At 45.2% G+C, this 21,983-nt stretch overlaps 1 protein-coding gene across 3 annotated transcripts; it reads right to left on the bottom strand.

The window, feature by feature from the left end:
- Window positions 1-22: 22 nt before the first annotated feature.
- Window positions 23-21,666, bottom strand: pfas (phosphoribosylformylglycinamidine synthase). Of its 3 annotated transcripts, XM_015976111.3 has the most exons (29): window positions 21,494-21,666; window positions 20,291-20,410; window positions 16,076-16,239; window positions 15,875-16,010; window positions 11,809-11,914; window positions 11,540-11,738; window positions 7,571-7,676; window positions 7,343-7,483; window positions 7,136-7,260; window positions 6,932-7,060; window positions 6,266-6,403; window positions 5,966-6,094; window positions 5,800-5,873; window positions 5,554-5,710; window positions 5,414-5,475; window positions 5,167-5,328; window positions 3,624-3,854; window positions 3,309-3,539; window positions 3,054-3,234; window positions 2,666-2,749; window positions 2,276-2,431; window positions 2,006-2,125; window positions 1,778-1,923; window positions 1,494-1,701; window positions 1,318-1,409; window positions 1,126-1,240; window positions 911-1,060; window positions 691-831; window positions 23-530 (listed from the first exon to the last, which is right to left on the bottom strand). In XM_015976111.3, the coding sequence occupies exons 3-29, from the start codon at window positions 16,194-16,196 to the stop codon at window positions 220-222; spliced, it is 3,951 nt and encodes a 1,316-aa protein (XP_015831597.3). In that variant the 5' UTR covers window positions 16,197-16,239; window positions 20,291-20,410; window positions 21,494-21,666; the 3' UTR covers window positions 23-219. The 3 variants fall into 3 exon arrangements, with proteins under 3 accessions (XP_015831597.3, XP_015831598.3, XP_054590420.2); XM_015976112.3 differs by lacking the exon at window positions 20,291-20,410; XM_054734445.2 differs by lacking the exons at window positions 11,809-11,914; window positions 15,875-16,010; window positions 16,076-16,239; window positions 20,291-20,410; window positions 21,494-21,666 and adding an exon at window positions 11,422-11,435 and having other exon boundaries at window positions 11,540-11,655.
- Between the last annotated feature and the right edge of the window lie 317 nt (window positions 21,667-21,983).

The raw sequence follows: 21,983 nt of genomic DNA, 5'->3' as shown, positions 1-21,983 counted from the left end.
TGTTTTAAATAATTGCACAAGACCGTTTTAATTGATTTATTAGAAAGTTAGGCCTGAATGTTTCAAAAGTGCTCGTCTGATAATGTCAGGTTACCTGATTAGTGACTTGTTGTTTTTCTGAGATATGAAAAGGTCGTCGCTCTTCAGCCGGCTCACAGCAGTGATGCATTAGCATCACAGCAGGAGAAAATGTGTTCGATAATTACTTCAACACTGTTGTTAATCTGTGTTGCTGCACCAGGCAGCAGCGTTCTTGAACATGCTCAGCCAGGGGGATGGGGCGAGTGAAGGCCTCAGGCCCCTCGGGGCCCAGGGCCACTGCCAGCCCAGGGTGCAGCGTTCTGGGTGGGGCATCATGGCTAGGTGTCTCCCATCCTGGGAGCACAGCCCCGCAATACCCTGTGGGGAGCCGTTAGGGTTCAGTGGGTACTCTTCAGTGGGATGACCCTGGTCGTCAAGGTAACGGATGGGAGCAAGGCTACTAGAAATAATCCGGTTTTGGACCTGGGAGTTCCGGAATTGCATTAAACCTGCAGGAGAGAAAGGGGAGGAGCCGCTGGTTAAAGAACATCCTGATCTCTGAGATGAGTCAGTAAAGCGGGCTGGTGTCAGTAAAAACCATCACAGCAACCGACCCGCCAGTTACAGAACATCTCACTTCCAACAGATCCGACCCGGTTCTGGTCCTACCTTCTCCATGTGCGACCCACACTCCCAGAGCAGAACCCTCCATGCCTCTGAGCCAGATGGACGGGGACTTCTGGATCCCGACGCTGACGAAGCGGGACTCAAACCTGCCAGACTTATTATGGGTCAGCACCACATCAGAGTCTGGTTAGAGGAAAATGACCCAAGAATCATAAAATAAAGGTAAGTTGAACTGATTTCAGCATCTGTCGTTTCCTCTTACTTGCTCCATCCTCAGACTGTCCCACCCAGCCCAGCAGGGCGAGCAGCTGACAGCCGTTACACACTCCCAGACTCAGCGTGTCCTCTCTCTGCTGGAAGTGATCAAATGCAGCCTTAGCCTTGGGGTTGTAGGCTACAGTTGCAGCCCAGCCTTCAAAGATGATACAGTCAGCATCTCCGAGTCATCTGTGTCTGAGTCTTCGAGTGCTTTTGTACCTTTAGCTGATCCCAGGACGTCTGCGTAGCTGAATCCCCCAACAAACACGACAGCTTTGAACGGCTGGAGGGTTAACGAGCCAGAGCACAGGTCCTGCATGGTAACATCCCAGACCTGCACAACCACAACTCTAAGCTTAAATTAAAAACTGAAAGTAGACAGATTTAACTTGGCATGAAATGACTCATGACCTGAAAACCCGCCATGAAGAGAGACACAGACATCTCCCTGTCTCCGTTGCTGCCCTCCTCTCTGACCACAGCAACTCGTGGAGAACCTGCAGCTGGAAGGAAACGCGGTTAAACGTCACTTTTTAAAGAACAGAGGCCAAAAATCACAGAGATCTAAATACTGGTGCTGGTCTTACTGAACTGGTGGACATCGGGCGTTTCTAAAGGGTTAAAGGTCAGCTTGAAAAACGGCTGTGTTCTCTTTAAAAGCCCCTCCTCTTCTTGTTTCACACAGAGCTCATTAGCCTGGTGGCGCTCCAGCTGGAAGCTTGTATCCTCCCATACTGCTCTGAGGCCAGCCAGCGATTCGTTCAGAACCTCCTGACCATCCACTTGGACTCGCACCTGGAACATGACAACTACTAAAGGGTGGACAGAAAAGGGATTTAGGTTCACTTCCTGCTAAAAAAGGATGCCTCACCAGTGCTTCTGGTCCAAAACCACAGGTTCTTCCGATACGACGACACTCCACGCCTGCTTCACTGTATCTCCGTTGAACCGTTTCCAGATCAGACTGTGAAACCTCCAGAACCAAGCCCAGCTCTTCGCCGAACAGCAGCTCCATGACTGTGCAAAAGCACAGCTTTAGTTGACTTATAAACACAAACCATCAGGGAATTAAAACTAATTGACATAGTAACTCCGTTACTTCCAAATCCCGCTGACGACAGCTCAACGTCAACGCCGCGATTTCCTGCAAACGCCATCTCCAACAGGCAGGAAATGAGGCCTCCATCGCTGATGTCATGCCCTGCACTGAGCAGACGGTCTGAGGCGACCAAAAATAGATTTTTATTTCTTTAGAGTCAACATGAAAAAATAAACCGGCTATTTGGGTGAAATGCAAACGATAACCACCAGGTGACAGTATGGTCTTTCTAAAAGCTGCATCAGAAGATCAGAGTTTACATGAAGTTACCCTGTATGAGCCACTGAGTGGTGTTAAAGCAGGCAGATAACACCCCGGGCTGGTCCAGGTCAGGAGAGCTATCTCCCAGCTGGCTGTAGCACTGAGCCAAGGCAGAACCTCCCAAACGCTGATGACCTGGGCTCACAGGAACCCACAGCAACACACCTGCAGACACACAGATTTTTATTTTTGTTTAGTTTATTTCAAACAACACAAAAACAAAAACAAAACAGATCATACAGTGAGTGGATGATGTAAATTTAAGTGTTTGAGAAGTTGTTGTGCACAGCAAAGCTGTTCCGGATTCTACAAGTTCTGTTTGAATCATTGCAACCCAGAATCGACTCTAGATGGTTTTATGTAGGCAGCTTTGTGGTTTTATCTGTCGGCATGTTGTACCTTTACCATCTGGATCATCGAGATCAGGCGTTACCGTGGCGGTGATGTCAGGGCAAACGGCGTATGCAGAAATAACCAGCGCACCTGACAGAGAACCAGAGCCGTGTTTACCTACACAACACACTAACAACAGCTACATTTGTCATGAAATAGTAGATTCAAACAAGCTGCAGCAAAGTAAGAACTATGGGAATAATCAAGCATGAAGAAGTAGGAAAAACATGATCTAAAGAGTTTAAATTAAAAAATGCTAGAAGTCCCTTTGTGTTTATGAAGAAGGGAACTGCAGCCAGCCACCAGGAGGCATTTCAGCTCCTTTTGGCTTCACCTCCAGATATTGCAGTTGTTGGTTACACACACACACACGCGCACACACACACACACACACCTGGAGCTTTGACGGTTTCTTTCCCGACTCTCGCTGCCATACTCAAGGAGTCCTTGCCCCCATCGATGGCGACTCCCAGCTGACCCATGACCTCACACATGGCTCTGCAGGCCTCCCACAGACACGCTCCCTCCCCAGGAAGCTTAGCGGCCCACATCCAGTTACCGCTACACTTCACATCCTGAAACACAAAAGCAAAAATAAATATGCGTGTCATCAGCAACCTGTGGCATAAAATGGATCTGCGTTTTTCACCTTTAGCGCCGTGACTCTGGCAAACACCAGATTGGTCAGAGCCTCCCCGACGGCCATGCGAGCCCCTGCTGCTGGACAGAGCAGCCCTTTGATTGGCTGCTCCCCGATGGCCGTCGCTGCTCCCTCCAGGCCGAATGGAGACAGAGCAACAACAGCCACGTCGGCCAATGGGGTGTGAAGAGGCCCAACACACTGTTGCTGGGCAACCAGCCCAGTCACAGACCGGTCCACCTAATCGAAAGGGAGCGTGAGGACGTAGAGTCACAAAATGTCAGCAGGAGTATGTTTCAAGGCAAATAACAACGAATCAACCACCTTGTTGGTGAGGTAGCGCTTGGAGGCGACGGCGGGCAAGCGTAGAACCCGCTGCAGAGCGTCTCTGACAGTCAGCTCAGCAGGAAGGTTGAGTGGGGGATGAGTAACAGCCAGTGTCTCCATCTTAAACTCCTTCTGTGGCATCTTGCCCAGAACCCACTCTAGCTGAAGGTCGACGGGGTGGCGCACTCCATCAGGTTGTTCGCCTGCCTCATCATCCACCAGCACAACCTGTAGGAGAAGAGTCAGGCTGCGGAGGATGCCTCACACGAACAACCCGACCACAGGATTTAAACTAGGGCTGGGCGATATGGCAAAAATAGAATATCACGATTTGGATTTTATCACGATTTTATCCATGAATAGCAGAACTTCAATTGCGTATTAAAGAAGAGAAACATTGAATAAATAAACATTTATTCATATTAGGGATAATCAACACAGTGCTAACACACTTATATTTTAAACTCACACCAGAGATGATAAAAGCCCTGAGAGAAACAATTACAAAAATCAGTTTTTCTCGTTTTTCAAGTAACTTAACATAAATTTAAATCGTAAACATATTTAAAGTGCAAACATGTCAATTGCAAACGTATTGTGCAAACATTAACTTGTTCAATATACTATGTAGCTCCCAGTTGCTCATGTAGTGGATAGTTAAGCTCATATGAGGCTCTGATGTGCGGCTGGACCAGAGATCGCTTGCGGTAGCAAATAACTGCGCATTCTGAATATTTTCTACAACTCTCACTTTGCATTCAGCGTACATGCGTGGAATGGCTGTGTTCGAAAAATACTTGCGGCTGGAAAACTCGTAGCGCGGATCCAATGTTTTTATCATTTTCTTAAATCTCACTCCTCCTGTTCGCACGGGACACAAATCTTTAACCAAGTGGTACGTCACTGCATCTGTCACGCTGTTCCATCGTCTGCTGTCTCTGTCGTAGGGAGTGAGTTTTGTGTGTTTGTTAGCGTTTGCTGCCTGGAAGAAGCACTAGCCGCTGCAGCCGCAGGCTTTTTAGCTCTAGCTGCCAGCTGGCTCTCATTGTATTGTTTGGGGTGCCTTCTTTTTAAGTGTAGCCCATATTTCCTCACGTTACATAAGTGATTAAACAAGTTTGTGGTGCTGCCATCACTTGCCTTGATGCTCTCCTTGCGAACTTTGCAAATGACGTTTCGCTGCTCTTGGTCATCTGGTGAAAAACCAACCCAGTTCCATATAATGGACGAGGCGTTCCTCTTCGGAACGAAAACCTCGTTGTCGCTCAGCCGCGGCCGAAGCCATGTTTGTTCACACACAGGTGAAAACAAGCGGGGCACTAATATATTGCCATGACTCACTCTGATTGGTTAAGGGTCAAACAAAGGCGTGTCATTCGCCTGGGGTAAGTTCCCTTTTCATTCAGAGGCAGAATTTCAACAGCAGAGCTGTGAATCGTGATGAAAAGGTCTCTCAAAAATGACAGACCGTCAGATGTGTAGATCGTAAAACGGTCTAAAATCGTCATATCGCCCAGTCCTAATTTAAACTCAGACCGACCTTCCCATCTCCTGTGATGTATCCCACAAAGTCAGCAGGACACTTCTCCCTCTGACAAACCCTCTCTAGGAAGGATCTGTCGGACGGACGCAGCAGAAGAGCGTTGCTCTCCTGATACTCAGCCCCCCACAGCTCCAACACACTCAAGGTGGGATCACCTTTCTACAAAGACAAACAGTGAGAATCACCAACGGGTGACAAAAGCAACATGTTATTTTTAAAAGATACAGAATTTTTAGGTCATTACTTTAAATCTGTTGCAGTAGATTACAGCTCCTGCCGGTTCGCTCAGCTCCTTCAACACGTTACCTAAAGAATAGATTTCAGCTCTACACCTTCAGCTTGCTCTAGTTTGTGTAAATCCAACATGAATGTGCTACTTGGTACCATTCCCTCCAGCTCCCTGATCATGAATACTGCAGATCGGATTCCCGTCGGATCTTTCCAAACACGCCCTGAGAGCCCGATTCATCTTCTGCTCCATCTCAGCATCTCCCCTCTGGACTGCCCCCAGATCTCTATTGCTGCAGTTATCCCCTTGGACCTACAGACACACCCACACACACACACACACACACACAAATATAAGTAACAACACAACGTTCAGGTATCGGTTTAGTGTATTGTGAGTACTTGAACAGACGAGGCCGCTCCTCCACCGACACCGATCCGGTACACCGGCCCTCCGATCTTCACCACCTCCATCCCTTATTGACACCAGCAGCAGAGAGCCAGTTATGGATTATAAAAACAGCTCCAGGATTCATGGAAGTCAGACACTCGGGAGGTAAAGTGTTACCGGGTTCTGCCTCTTCTTTCTTCACGTGTGCGTCTTCAATAGACCCGAGACCACCACTGAACATGATGGGCTTGATCCACTCTCGTCGCTCCCCGTTAGCCAACCGCATCCCAAAGGAACGAGCGAAACCTGGAGGGTGGAAGCAAATCCTTATTGTAATCAAACGATTCATGAACACAACAAACAAGTTTCCTGCAACAGTGGATCAGATCTAAAACTTTTCTCCTGATTTTACTCAGAGTCACACAAAAAAAAGACTGGTTACATCTAATTCGAGAAAGGCTGTAGTGATGTTTTTACCAGCCAGCACAGGTTCTCCAAACTTGTTGCCGTAGTCTGACGCTCCATCACTGGCTTCGATGGCAACCTGCAGAGGAGGGGCGAAGCTGGAAGGATACTCCCACCCTTCTCCATCAGATTCCCAGGGAAGCTTGTATCCTGGAGGAAGGATTGTTCATTATCAGCCGGATAAAGTCATTTATTTTTCTATCGTTGCTGTGAAATGTTCTTCTCTGCAGACACTTTCCACTCAATGCGAGACAAACTGAACCATCTGTTGGTTTTGGACATGAAGGTATCTGGTGATACTGTGACCAATCAGAAGCCTGGATCCGAAGACCAATAGCATTACAAAATAAAATAAAAACTGTTATAAATAAACTAGAAAAGATGTTTACTGCAGCCAAAGGAAGGATATCTGTAAAAAATACTCAAATGCGTCATTTCTACAACTATAATCCAGAAACTTGGAGCAAGCATTTTGCATTGTTGTGATACAAAACTTTTTTAATTAAAAAAACATTTCATTAAAAAGATCTATTTAATTGATCACAGCCTTTAATTCCGGGATTGATTTTTATTTTGTTAGTAACTTCTACTTTTAGTCAGTTGTAAATGTTAAAAATGCTGACAAGGCTACTCTGATGATCCTAACTATCCCATCTCCGAGTCCCACAGCGTGTTGACCTGGTATGTACAGGTTTCCGAAGCAGTATCCCGCCGTTCCAGCGATGACGTGTCCTCCTCGTCCAGCGCTCTGAACGTCTCTGATACGTCCTCCAGTCCCCGTGGTGGCGCCACTGAACGGAGCAACTCCTACCACGACCATTCAGATGGGCTTGAGCATCAGGATAAGGATAACAACATAAATCTACTTTTATGCGTCCTGACCAGTTGGGAAGTTGTGTGTCTCTGCAGTGAAGATGACATGTCGCAATGAGCGCCGGGTTTCGTACGGGCTCGCTTGAGACGGATCTTTAGAGTAAATACACTCGAGTTCTGTGCCTCTGATGCCACTGAACACACAGAAACACACAGAGTCAGCACAGACACAATCTCGCCCACAGCATCTGGCAGAGGTGCCGTTTCCAACACAACCTGCTGTTGTCGCAGAACTTGATGACATTGTTCTGGTTGCTGTGCCGCTGGGTGTCCATTATGAGGCTGAAAAGAGTCTCCTCCTGCTCCTGCCCATCGATCACCATCCGCCCTCGGAAGAACCAGTGACGGCTGTGCTCGCTGGGGGCAACACACACACACACACACACAGCGATAAAACACAGCAGACCTGAGAAATTCACTCACAACACAAAGCTCACTGCAGACCTGTTGGACTGGGCTAGGTCAAAGCACTCAACGCTGGTGGGGTTCCTCTTAATTCTCTGGAACATTGACGTGTAGTAGTCTAGATCCCAGGAGTCAAAAGCCAGACCTGCAACACACACACACACACACACACACACACACACGAATCCAAAGCAAAGAGGCACAAAACTGCACAATAAGACTGTGAGCAAAAGCAGAACATTTTTATGAATTTAAAGGAGATATATTATGTCTGGGAGGGGCCCAGAATAGAGCTGCTGCTGGAGCTCCTCTAGCTACAGCTCTCTTTTGCATATGAGAAGTGATTCTATTCTAATTTCCTTGTTTGTGACATCACAAACGGGGATTTTGTGAAATGGCTTGTTTTGCACATTATTCTTAAAGCCAGTCATTGACAGAAAACGCACGGATGGATTTCATTCACATTTGAAGTGTTGATAGAGGCAGCAGAGACATGCAGCAGCACAAAAAGATGCAAAAGGTGAGTTTTGCATGATATTTCCTTTTAATTGAACAAGTAGAACACTCGTACAGGGTTTCCCCCAGAAAACAAGTTAAGCCTTTTTGCACACGTTACTGTCGCACACTCTGTCCCACAGCTCTCCTCTGGGGGGAGTGGGGAAGGGGGGTGGGGTGGGGTGCTCCTGCTAATTCTCACCAGTATCAGCTGATGGAAGGCTCTAGTGTCGTTGCGCCGTTCGTTTCAGCGGACACGGTAGGGTCGGGGAGGGGGTGGGGCATGACGCTTAGCCTGGCGGGTGGCCATGCAAAGCCTGGCGGCCCGCCAGGCTTACAAGGCGCTGGGGAAAACCCTGCTCATTTATACCAAAAATGATCATTGCATGCAGCTAGACACGACGGAGCTTGTGAAGATCATACAGCACCTGTCCTTTTCCTTTTTCCACATTAGAACAAGTTGTTTGGGATAGTTTTTTTCTCCTTAATGATTAAATTGTGCATTTGTTATTTGTTTGTTTGCTGACCTGACCATTTTAATTGACAAAAAATTAAAGGGATACTAGGCAGTTTTGCTTGCTATTAGCACCCCCTAGTGACCATTATTAATAATCTGTGGACAAAGCTAAAGTGAAATTTCTCTCGTTGCTCTGAGTTAATCTTTTCAACACCTTAATCTAACAGCTGAAATGTCTCCTCAGTCTTCATTAGTGTCTACAGGAGCGATTCATCACTGAGGCCTAGTCCACACGTAGCCGTTTTTTTTTTAAACGAATATCCGCCCCTCCAAAAACTTGCATCCACACCACCTCGTTTTAAAACAAAACTCTGTCCACACGTACCCGGATAAATACGTTGTTAAGGACATGCCAGACCTGTAGGCGGCAGTACTTCCCCGTTCTTAACCTCGTCCTTCGTCTGTGGTCTTCCGCAAGGAGCAGTAATTCCACTTGCAAAAACAAACGAGCAAAAAGCGCTTGGACAATTGATAAAGCGAGCGCAGCTCTGAGGGCATCCATGCTGTTGGCTAGTGTAAACACAGGTCGCACACGTGATGTCAGCATTGTTTGTCGTGGAAAGTGACGTTGCGGACCTTAAAACTCCGGTTTTGTCCGTCCACACGCAGACACCCAAAACGGAGAAAACGCAGATCTTCACTTTGGCCGAAGTTTTTAAAAAGATCCGTTTTCGTGTGAAAAAAAACCTCCGTTTTCGTGTGGATGACAGGCCAAAACGTAGAAAAATATCTACGTTTTGGCAGATCCCCGGCTACGTGTGGACAGGGCCTGATTCAAACAAATCAGCTATGGTCACCATCTAAGGCCTAGTCCACACGTAGCCGGGTTTTTAAAAAATGAATATCCGCCCCTCCAAAAACTTGCATCCACACCACCGCGTTTTAAAAAAAAACTCTGTCCACACGTACCCGGATAAATACGTTGTTAAGGACATGCCAGACCTGTAGGCGGCAGTACTTCCCCGTTCTTAACCTCGTCCTTCGTCTGTGGTCTTCCGCAAGGAGCAGTAATTCCGCTTGCAAAAACAAACAAGCAGAAAGCGCTTGGACAATTGATAAAGCGAGCGCAGCTCTGAGGGCATTCATGCTGTCGGCTAGTGTAAACACAGGTCGCACACGTGATGTCAGCATTTTTTTGTCGCGGAAAGTGACGTTGCGGTCCTTACAACTCCGGTTTTGTCTGTCCACACGCAGACACCCAAACGGAGAAAACGCAGATCTTCACTTTGGCCGAAGTTTTTAAAAAGATCCGTTTTCGTGTGAAAAAACTCCGTTTTCGTGTGGATGACAGGCCAAAACGTAGAAAATTATCTACGTTTTGGCAGATCCCCGGCTACGTGTGGACAGGGCCTAAAACATGGAGGAAACGTGCTGGAAGCTGATTCCAGCTCCCTCCACCAACAGAGCAAGTGTGATATTCTGGCCACAGAGGGCGGTGGGTTTTAGGGCTGGACCATATAGAAAAAAATCTCATCATTAAAAAAGAAATTCTTATTGATCGATCAATATCAACAATTATTGATAATTATTAGAAATATGTAGAAAATACATTTTAAGTGCAGCCCTGGCCATTTTATGTTCTTACTTTATGATAAAATAAGTTGGTTGCATTACCAGACTTGTTTTTTATTGATTATCTGCAAATTTTTCAAACCATTGTTTGTTTTTGTCAGACTTAGCTACACTGGTGAAGTACTGCAACCTTTTCGGGACAATTTATTTCACCTCTGCTTGCTGCAACTATCTTGCTCTTGTCTAAGGCCTAGTCCACACGTAGCCGGTTTTTTTTTTAAAAACGAATACCCGCCCCTCCAAAAACTTGCATCCACACCACCGCGTTTTAAAAACAAACTCTGTCCACACGTACCCGGATAAATACATTGTTAAGGACATGCCAGACCTGAAGGCGGCAGTACTTCCCCCGTTCTTAACCTCGTCCTTCGTCTGTGGTCTTCCGCAAGAAGCAGTAATTCCGCTTGCAAAAACAAACAAGCAGGAAGCGCTTGGACAATTGATGGATCGGGTAGTGACAGAGCTTAGCTCTGAAGGCTTCCATGATGTCGGCTAGTGTAAACACAGGTCGCACACGTGATGTCAGCATTTTTTTGTCGCGGAAAGTGACGTTGCGGACCTTAAAACTCTGGTTTTGTCTGTCCACACGCAGACACCCAAAACGGAGAAAACGCAGATCTTCACTTTGGCCGGAGTTTTTAAAAAGATCCGTTTTCGTGTGAAAAAACTCCGTTTTCGTGTGGATGACAGGCCAAAACGTAGAAAAATATCTACGTTTTGGCAGATCCCCGGCTACGTGTGGACAGGGCATAAGTCACACTGCTGTCTGTTCATGTGAGAGGGGAGGGCTTGGTGATGGAGCGTGCTCATGTCTGTGTTTTTGATTGGTTGGGTGTAAGTAATGACTAGTTTGAAGCTACTCGATAGGCAATGATGGAGAAAGGAAACTTTTTATTGATCCATTTTTTTCCCTATTGATTGATATATATCGTTACTGCATTATTGTCCAGCCCTAGTGGGGTGCCAAGTGGAGTGCCATTTCAAAAATCTTGTAAAAGAGTAATTTTAGCACATACTAGCTCAAGAAAAGGATTAAAAAATATGAAAAAGTTACCTAGTATGGCTTTAAAAACAGAACAAATCTGTAAGAGGGGCAAATACATGCTCACTGACTTAAGATTCTTTTATGAACTGTGTGTTCATCATACTGATCATCTGATCAATAAACTCACTCTCCATTTTAGGGTTTTGTCAGATCAACACAACAGACACGTGTCAAATAATGAGCAGCATCACTGCTGTCTTGTGACTTTAATGCCATGCACCATGTGACACAGCTGCCTCCTCCATCACACAGCGTACTTACTGATAGCTGCAGGACTGAGAGAGAAAGCGTGAAGTGAAGAGAAACACGTCACAGCGCGTTAAAATATACAGCTGCTGGATTTAAGCAAGAGAAGAGAGAAAAGTGTTAGGAGTCTCACCCAGTTCATCGTTCGCCCTCTCCAAGGCACTGCGACCTTTCCCCAAGATGTCCACCTCAAACACAGCCTGAGGTTTGGTTTCCACGGTGAAGGACATGATGGGGTGTTGGTACACACACTCGGTCATGCTGTCATGCAGACACTCGATCACCTTCTTTACGTCTGCTCCGAGCTCGCTCACGCTCTGTCCATTCTTGGGCTGGAGAGAAGACAGACGAGTTACGGATGAAGAGACGGCTCTGTTTGAACTCCGCAGAGAGTTTTCACACCTTGATGAGAAACCTGCGAGATAACTCGACTCGAGTGACGTTAGCGAGGCCGGCGCTCTGGCAGATGGACACAGCGTTAGTGGACCAGGCAGTGGAGAAATTCAACCTGAAAATGCAGCAACATTGTGTTGGAAAGCCTGAACGCTGGACAAATCCAGCCCTTAAAGTAAAACGAAAGGTCTGAGTCAGTCATGCAGCACACAGGAAGAACAGAAATCTACTAAAATCGGTTTTTTCTGTTCTAGTTTTGACTTTCAGGATGTCCACCCTCCAGGGTCGTTCATGGGAATATTCACTACAAGTCCAGGATGGATTTTCAGATCCTCTCCTTGAGAATAAATGAAATTTATAGGCTGATTATTTTACTAAGAGTATATTTAAGATGGTAACCTGCCAGAATTTGAACTCATTAGTCCGGTTGGGCATCGAGCATCGATTGGAAACGGGACCAACTGTTAGTTTTCCCAGAAAAGTTTTTTATTTCAATTCCTAGAATGCCGACCGGAAGAGGAATCTGCGGCCGATCTCCTTGAAAAATAAACGTGATCTGCGAATTCTGATCAACGCTTTTCAGTAGGGATGTCCCGATCAGGTTTCTTTGCCCTCGAGTCATTTGATTTCAAGAATCTGCCGATACCGAGTCCCGATCCGATACTTTTGACACATTAAATAAAAGAAAGAAAAGGAAGAAACAGTTCCAGAATGCTCCTTATTTTTTATTTAATTACATTTTAATTTTTAACAGATCACTTCTGTGAGGTAGCTTGAACAATCAAGTAATAAATAACGTAAGTTCTTCACTTTTGGACTTTATTGCAAACATAAAAAGTCTAATATAAAAGCAGATAGCACTTCAACTTAAAATAACTGGCAGGGGGCTACTTTGCCTCGGCCCCCAAAATGCTTAGATACGCCCCTGGGCATGGGACGGAGGTTTGAAGATGATCTGAACTGTATCAACTATATAAATACTACATGCTGATAGGTTATTGCTTTATACAGGTACAAACGTGTAATGGGATCACTCTACCTACATTTTATTTTTGAAGAACTTTGTTTTGTTTTCTTGGTTTTTATTTTCCCGTCTTCCTGTCCTGTCTGTCTCTGGTCTTCCTGTCCTGTCTATCTCTGATCTGTCTGTCTCTGGTCTTCCTGTCCTGTCTGTCTCTGATCTTCCTGTCCTGTCTGTCTCGGGTCTTCCTGTCCTGTCTGTCTCTGGTCTTCCTGTCCTGTCTGTCTCTGGTCTTCCTGTCCTGTCTGTCTCTGGTCTTCCTGTCCTGTCTGTCTCTGATCTTCCTGTCCTGTCTGTCTCTGGTCTTCCTGTCCTGTCTGTCTCTGGTCTTCCTGTCCTGTCTGTCTCTGATCTTCCTGTCCTGTCTGTCTCTGATCTTCCTGTCCTGTCTGTCTCTGGTCTTCCTGTCCTGTCTGTCTCTGATCTTCCTGTCCTGTCTGTCTCTGATCTTCCTGTCCTGTCTGTCTCGGGTCTTCCTGTCCTGTCTGTCTCTGGTCTTCCTGTCCTGTCTGTCTCTGTTCTTCCTGTCCTGTCTGTCTCTGGTCTTCCTGTCCTGTCTGTCTCTGATCTTCCTGTCCTGTCTGTCTCTGGTCTTCCTGTCCTGTCTGTCTCTGATCTTCCTGTCCTGTCTGTCTCTGGTCTTCCTGTCCTGTCTGTCTCTGGTCTTCCTGTCCTGTCTGTCTCTGATCTTCCTGTCCTGTCTGTCTCTGATCTTCCTGTCCTGTCTGTCTCTGGTCTTCCTGTCCTGTCTGTCTCTGATCTTCCTGTCCTGTCTGTCTCTGATCTTCCTGTCCTGTCTGTCTCTGATCTTCCTGTCCTGTCTGTCTCTGGTCTTCCTGTCCTGTCTGTCTCTGGTCTTCCTGTCCTGTCTGTCTCTGGTCTTCCTGTCCTGTCTGTCTCTGGTCTTCCTGCCCTGTCTGTCTCTGGTCTTCCTGTCCTGTCTGTCTCTGATCTTCCTGTCCTGTCTGTCTCTGATCTTCCTGTCCTGTCTGTCTCTGATCTGTCTGTCTCTGGTCTTCCTGTCCTGTCTGTCTCTGATCTTCCTGTCCTGTCTGTCTCTGGTCTTCCTGTCCTGTCTGTCTCTGATCTTCCTGTCCTGTCTGTCTCTGATCTGTCTGTCTCTGATCTTCCTGTCCTGTCTGTCTCTGATCTTCCTGCATCTCCCAGTCCTCCAGAAAAACTCCTGCCTGCTTCCTTCTTTTTCACCTCACAAGTAACTTTTTAACTAGCAGATCAAATTGATCTATTGACCGCAAAAAAAGCAGAGTGTGCGCGGCGCTGCCCGGCTGCACCAGTGACGAGCGCTGCAGCGCGTCCACACACACGTCATGCTCAAATACAGACAGAACTTACCAGAGAGAAAATGAACGGACACGAATGACTGTGTGTTAATTATATCTTTTTTGGTGACGCCACTTAGAAACTTAGAAAATGTTACTGTGGCCGTGTGCAGAACGCAGCTGGAGCTCATGAATAATCAGCGGTCTGCCTGCCGCTCTGCGTCTCTGCTCAAAAGAATCCCCGCTAGCTGAGTCCATATAAATAATATAATAAAGGTAGAAACTGGATCTTTGTGCTCATTCTGGGTGTGTAAGTTAAGGGCAACAGGGGCACCTGACAACCTTTAAGGAGAACCAAGTTGCTCTCCTGTAATTTGAACCCAGTATCCAAGTCCGGATCGGGCCTTGGATCCGAGTCCCGATCAAGTCTGAAACCACGTGATCGGGGCCGATTTCCGATCATGTAATTGGATCGGGACATCCCTACTTTTCAGAGCTGATCACACCAGCTGTCTGTGAGCAGCACCGAGCTCCCCCTCCCGGCGCGCAGCGGCCAAATAGAAACAAACGCGTCTGTCGAACTTTTACTCCATAATGTAAACTTTAATTCCTGCAGCGAAAAATGTGGCACAGAGGCAACTTGTTGAAATATGTCAACTCGGTGGACTTATTAGAAGCTTTAAAGAACAAACTCTGGACGGTGTGAGGCGAGTTTGTCTCACTGCAGAAAAAAACACACACATGGAGCGTCAGCAGTCAGACGCAGCCGCTCACCAACACTCGTGTGTGTGTGTGTGTGTGTGTGTGTGTGTGTGTGTGTGTGTGTGTGTGTGTGTGTGTGTGTGTGTGTGTGTGTGCGTCAGAAGGCTGAACAATAACCTGTAGAATAATTAAAGTCATCATGCTAGAGCAACCTCTCTGTGGTGGACCACACCAGCTTCTGCCACCATAAATAATAATAATAATAATTATTATTATTATAAATCACACGGAGCTGTGAACATTTTAATTTCCTTTCTGAACTATTTCTGTTGAGTTTTAACGTTTAAAATCTGTTAGATTGTTACTGACAGCAGCTACGTTTAAGTTTCACTTCCTGTTCTGCCTGAATGCTGCTGCAGCATGGAGGTGTAGTTCTCAGTCATCCTGGACATGATCATCCTGAGAGTTGTAGCTGAAAACAGCTGCACGTCTCTGGATATGTTGGAGACATTTAGCCTCTCATCCCAGAGGCTTCTTCCAGACTTTGGTTGTGGTCAGAAACAAACACACTGGTTGTGCTGCAAGTCTTTTTCTTTTCTCTCCAAAACATGTTTTTGTCTAAATGAAGGCGATGTTGTTGTTCATAGAATTAAAATTCATGTTGAAGTTAAGATTATTTCATCGAGTAGGACCTGTGGTTAGCTGGCTCATGTAAAATATGTCATGTCTTGAAAGAATCGGAATCGAGAATCGGTAGGAACTGGAATCGAAATGAGGAATTGGAATCGGAATCAGAATCTGAATCGTTCAAAATCAAATGATGCCCAACCTTACTCATTAGTAATCCTCTACAGAGCTCTGAGGTCTAACAGATTATTGAACCTGTCTCTGATGAAAAGACTTTCATGAGCAGTAAAATCCAGGAAAACCTGAAAAAGCGGCTCCTATTGCTGTTCAGGATACATCCCAGCTTACAGCTTGTAATGAAATATCTGGTTGGTTTAAACTCTCGCAGCAAAATTGTTGTGTTAATAACAATGAGGCAGAAGTTCTGGTTAGAGAAAGGCAGTACCTGGGTCCGATCTCCACCAGCCTCTCCTCACTGCCTTCGATGAGGTTCGGTTCCTCAGACAGCGGTTCTACCTGCAGGAGAGGACGAAACAGCCAAAGCAGAACCTCCTTCTGCTCGGCACTGAGACTCTCAGAACCTGCAAGCAAAGGGATGACTTTAAACGGGTCTGAAAGATTAACCCGCACTATTTTCTGCACTCACCCGTCAGCTCCACGTTGTAGCACAGCTCCGTCGTGACGGACAGATGAGGGCAGAGCTTAGCTGCTCTCTGTAAGGCCCGACCGTTCAGAGCTTCACTGCTGTAGAACCTCAGCACAGCCATGGCTGATCAAGACACTGGTCTGGTTCAGAGGTAGAGGTTGTATCTTTAAATAAAATAAAGCCAAATAAAATCACTAACAGACGAAAATAAACATTTCTAAAAGATTCCAGCATTTAATCAGAGGCCAAAGGCTTGAACCGATCAATTGCAGGAGGTTTTTCTTGACCTTTGTTTCTAGATTAGTTCAGGACAGATCAATTAAGAGATTCATGTAATCTCAAGAAAATGTGTTGGAGCAAGATGTAGATACTTCCATCAGTCTTATCTGACACAGTGAGAAGGGTAGCGAGTGCTTCTAGTCAGAACCCTGATGTAAAGATGTCTTCATGAGAGAACAATCAGCCTTACTACCGGACAACCGTACCACCCACAGAGGTGATGAGATCAAAGTGTTTTTTAAGCATAACGTTAAAATGCTTTTTACATATTTTCTTAGTCATTTTTGCATAAAATGCTTGAGGATGTACTGTATTTTTGACCTTATTAACTATATTAACTTTTATCCCATCTGTCCGCCCTTTCCCCAAATGTAATTTTACTTGGTGATTTTAATATTCATATGGACAATATGGCCCTCCCCCTCAGCAAAGACTTCTCCTCATCTTTGGACAGCCTCAGTTTTCATCAATATGCCAATTTTCCCACTCACATTAAAGGTCACACCCTGGATTTAATCTGCTGCTCCGGCCTGACCCCCTCCAACTGTACAGCTGACCCGCTCCCTTTCACGGACCACTTCCTCATCTCCTTTTCTGTTCCCCTCCGTCTCTCCATCATCAAGTCACCACGTATCATTTCTTTTCGTAATATTAAGGACATTGATCTAGCCTCCCTGTCCTCCAGTTTTGCCACCTTGACCCCTAATTTGTCCTCTACTCCCGATGATCTTGTCATTCAGTACAATAACGGTCTGGTTTCTATCCTTAATTCATTTGCTCCCATCAAATCCCGCTCTGTATATTTTACTCGGTCTGCTCCATGGTTCACCCCTGCCCTTCGCTCCTTGAAAGCTACCAACCGGAGGCTTGAAAGACTCTACAAGAAAACCGGTCTCACCATCCATAAAGACTTATATTCTGCTCAGATTTCTCTCTACAAGGACTCCATCTCCCATGCCAAATCTCAGTATTACTCCGGTCTCATCTCGTCCAACTCCAGCAACACTAAAACATTATTTTCCATCATGAACAGCATTTTTCAGCCTCCCGACTCCTTACCCATCCATCTTTACTCTTCAGAAACCTGTAACTCTCTCCTTCAGTTTTTTAATGAGAAGGTCAATAGAATCCATCTCTCTTTACCTCATTCCTCCCCTCCCTCTCCTGATTTATTTGAACCCACCATTCCGTTCTCCTCCTTTGAACTTCCCCATCCCTCAGAAATATTAGATTACATCACCAAATCCAAACCTTCCACCTGTCAACTGGACCCTATTCCAACTGTTTTAGTTAAATCCTGCCTTTCTTCTCTGCTCCCTTTTATAACAGCCATTATTCATTCCTCACTATCCTCTGGTACGGTCCCATCCCTATTCAAATCCGCTTCAGTCAGCCCTATTCTAAAAAAACCTGGTTTAGATCCCAATGATTTCAATAACCTCCGTCCCATTTCCCATCTTCCCTTCATTTCCAAAGTCCTTGAGAAAACTGTTGCATCTCAGCTCCATTCACATCTCACCCGCAATAACCTTTATGAACAGTTTCAGTCTGGCTTCCGTCCCCACCACAGCACAGAAACAGCTCTCATCAAGATCACTAACGACCTACTCATTGCTGCTGATTCTGGTTTAATCTCTATTCTTATTCTCCTCGATCTGAGTGCGGCCTTTGACACCATTTCTCATCCCATCCTCCTTAATAGACTCTATTCCTTAGGCATCACTCACACCCCCCTCCGCTGGTTTCAATCTTACCTTACTGGCCGCACTCAGTTCATCCAGTTAAAATCCTTTACCTCAGAACCCTCCCCAGTCAAGTCAGGTGTGCCCCAGGGCTCTGTCCTGGGGCCCCTCCTCTTCATAGTATATCTCCTCCCTATCGGCAAAATCTTCCGCAAATTCAATATCCAGTTTCACTGCTTTGCAGATGACACCCAGCTCTACATTTCCAGTAAGCCCAACTCAACTCTCCCACCATCCTCCCTTACACTCTGCCTCTCGGAAATCAAATCATGGTTCACCTCTAATTTCCTCAAACTCAACGGCAATAAAACTGAACTTCTTCTAGTTGGCACTAACTCCACCCTCTCAACATCTGACAGCTTTTCTTTAACTATTGACAGTGCCACAGTCTCCCCCTCACCTCATGTCAAGAGTCTGGGTGTCATTCTCGACAGCTCCCTTTCTTTTCAGGCTCACATTAATAACTTAATTGGGTCAGCATACTTCCATCTACGTTCCATAAACCGTCTTCGTCCCTCACTGACCCCTCACACTGCCGCCATTCTCGTCCACAGCCTCGTCACCTCCCGTCTCGACTATTGCAATTCACTTCTTTATGGTCTCCCCAACAAACTCCTTCATAAACTGCAACTGGTCCAGAATTCAGCAGCCCGTATTATCACCAGAACCCCTTCCTTTCACCACATCACGCCGGTTCTCCAGCAGCTCCACTGGCTCCCAGTTAAATTCAGGTCCATCTTCAAAATTCTCCTCCATACCTTCAAAGCAATCCACAACCTCTCTCCTCCATATATCTCAGACCTTATAAGTATTCACACCCCGTCCCGTTCACTCAGATCTTCTTCTTCCATCCATCTTGCGGTTCCTTCTGCCCGTCTCGCTACCATGGGGAGCAGAGCTTTCAGCCGCTCTGCTCCTCGACTCTGGAACTCACTTCCCCCAGACATCAGGAACATCGACAGTTTTACCCTTTTCCAATCAAAACTCAAAACACATATGTTTAAATCTGCCTACAACCTCTGATTTTATTGAAATGTTTCTCTCTGTTTTTTCTTCTTTGGGTTTTATTATTGTTTTATTGTATTTTATTACGTGTTTTGTGTAAAGTGACCTTGGGTGTCCTGAAAGGCGCTTTGAAATAAAATGTATTATTATTATTATTATTTTATATACACTACCGGTCAAAAGTTTTAGAACACCCTGATTTTTCCAGTTATTTCTTGCAGTTTAAGCCACTGAAGTCCAATGAATAGCTTGAAATGGTGCAAAGTTAATTGGTGAACTGCCAGAGGTTAAAAAAGGTAAGGTTACTCAAAACTGAAAAGTTATGTACATTTCAGAATTATACAAAAAGGCCTTTTTCAGGGAACACAGCTGTTCTGCAACAATGAAGGTTGATCAAGCTGGTGCTACTAACAGGTGTTCCAACTTTTCTGGATTACTTACAACCCCCTCTGTCTGCATAAAAGCAGTGTTGGAACATACTGTGGTACCATACCCTTGTGAGCATCAGTTGAACAGTACTGCAGATAATAGTGTGATACTACAAAATGGAGAGAAAACGGCAATTAACAATGGAAATGAGACAAACCAACACTTAAAAATGTAAGCCTTTCCTACAGAGAAATTGCAAAGAAAGTCACGCTGTCAGAGAATACAGTTTACTTCACCGTCAAAGGCACTCAGAAACTGGCAGCAAGAGGTCTGGCAGACCCAAAACCACAACTGCATCAGAGGACAAGTTTCTGAGCGTAAACAGCTGGCGTGATAGGCAGCTCACAGGACAACAGCTTCAAGCACAGCTTAAAGAGCAAGTCACCCCCTGCCCTACCAGAGTCTAACTCCACTCCCACTTCATGTTTGAAAAATGTAACAAATGCTGTTGCCTGGCAGACCGAGAGGGCGGAGCCGCTAACAAACACACACACAGGCTCACGACAGCATTGTGACTTCATAATGTACCAGTTTACATCATAGCATACCTCTTAGCCAATAGCGGTGGCAGATTTAAATTCAAATACAGTGCAGAGTTTTTACCTGACAACAGCGCAACACTGACAGTTTTAGGCAGAATATTTAACTTTTAACTAAGATGCACTGAAGTGCCAAATAATTGACTACACGTGTCTGCAGCACGATTAGACACTCGTTTATTTAGTTTATCAGCAAAAAAGTTTATTTGTGGGTGACTTACTCTTTAATAGTGGTCGTAGTAAGCAAGTCTCAGCTTCATCTGTGAAGAGAAGACTTCGAGCTGCAGGTTTGATAGGACAAGTTGCAGCAAGAAGTTGCAGAGGGCCCCACAGAGGAAACACTGGTATGATTAAAATAAGTAAAATGAAAATAACTAATTAATATTTATAATAATAATAGCTAATATGGATAGTAAAACAACTAATAAAACTGATTAAAGAGATAGCAAAACACTAAAACATAAATGTCTAATACCACTAAAATGAAAATTATACAATGAATAAGTTCATTAGTAAAACAGGAAATGCTGCTAAAAACAGATGCCAGTTAAAAGCTAAGCCAAAAAGGTCTTGAGCCTGCTCTTAAAAACATGAACATAGTCTACGACCCGAGGTCTTCCGGCAGCCTGCTCCAGAGAAGAGGGCCAAAATACTGGAAAGACGCCTCGCCATGGGTGTGCGTCCTGACTTTGGGGATCACAAGGAGACGGCTGCCAGAGGAGCACAGGGGGCCGCGAGGGTTTGTAAAGTAAAAGCAGTTCCGAAAGATAGGAAGGCCCAAGACCATTAAGACACTTCAAAACCATTAAGAGAGCCATAACATCGATCCTGAGAAAACGGGGAGCCAATGCTGCAATTCTAAAAGTGGTTCAGCTGTTATATCTGCCAAAGATGTCAAGAGTTTAGAATACATTTTGGTCTATAAAGTGATTCCTTTACTTCTTTTTTAACTCTAATTACTTATTAGTGCTATACTTTCATTTCAGAGTGCAATGTGACATTTAACTGCATCATACACACACATTGTAGATGGCTCATTTTATTTCAGTGGCAACACACACACACACACACACACACACACACACACACACACACACACACACACACACACACGTGACTGATTATTTGCCGACAGTGGGTCACACTGTATATGTACAGTCTATGGTCACACACCGTCATGAGTTTTCAGTTATTTCTTAACCACATGATGTTAGTATACTACAATCCCCTAAAACACGTGCGCGCACTGACTCGCACCTCTTTATCCTAAACACGACTAAAAAGCGTTGGCTTTAGCAGAAACAACACCATGCAAATGTCCAAATGACCTTTAAATCTCGGTATTTTGGCGTGGCACAATGGAAGTCTTTCTGTTTGGATGTGTGAGAGCTAAAAGTAGCGGAGTTAGCAGAAAGCTAACTTACGTTCAGCAGCTTGACTCGGTTAGAGCGAAAACTTCTGGTCCTTCTGCAGTCTTTTGGGAAACTTTAGATCCCGCTGTAAGAACAACAGGAGACGTTTTGTTTTTTGGGTCTGCAGATGGTCAGGGAAGGATGGACCCACAATCACACACGTGCCACTCTAACGCTCCGGCGCATGCGCAACAGGGAACGAGCATTTCAGTGATGTTCTTTCGGGATGACCATGAACGCATCACGTCAAAATGTCAAACTAGGACACAACTTGCACATATTTCTTAAAAACAAGGCTTTAATTGCGGTTTTTTTTTTCATTTGACTTCCGCATAACAAACAGTTTACTGTAAACACAAGTTCAATTGTACTTTCAGATTGGCATTGATTTGATCGTTTACTACTTACTTACTTTAAACCTTAAAACTTTAATGTTTATAATTTATAATTACTCTTTAAATATGTAAACCTCCATGTACCACAGTACAAGTCCTTCTCAAAT

The sequence above is a fragment of the Nothobranchius furzeri genome, chromosome 8 (assembly GCF_043380555.1).
Source record: "Nothobranchius furzeri strain GRZ-AD chromosome 8, NfurGRZ-RIMD1, whole genome shotgun sequence".
NCBI lineage: Eukaryota > Metazoa > Chordata > Actinopteri > Cyprinodontiformes > Nothobranchiidae > Nothobranchius > Nothobranchius furzeri.
The sequence above is the reverse complement of the archived record's forward strand: the minus strand, read 5'-3'. Positions and strand labels throughout refer to the sequence as shown.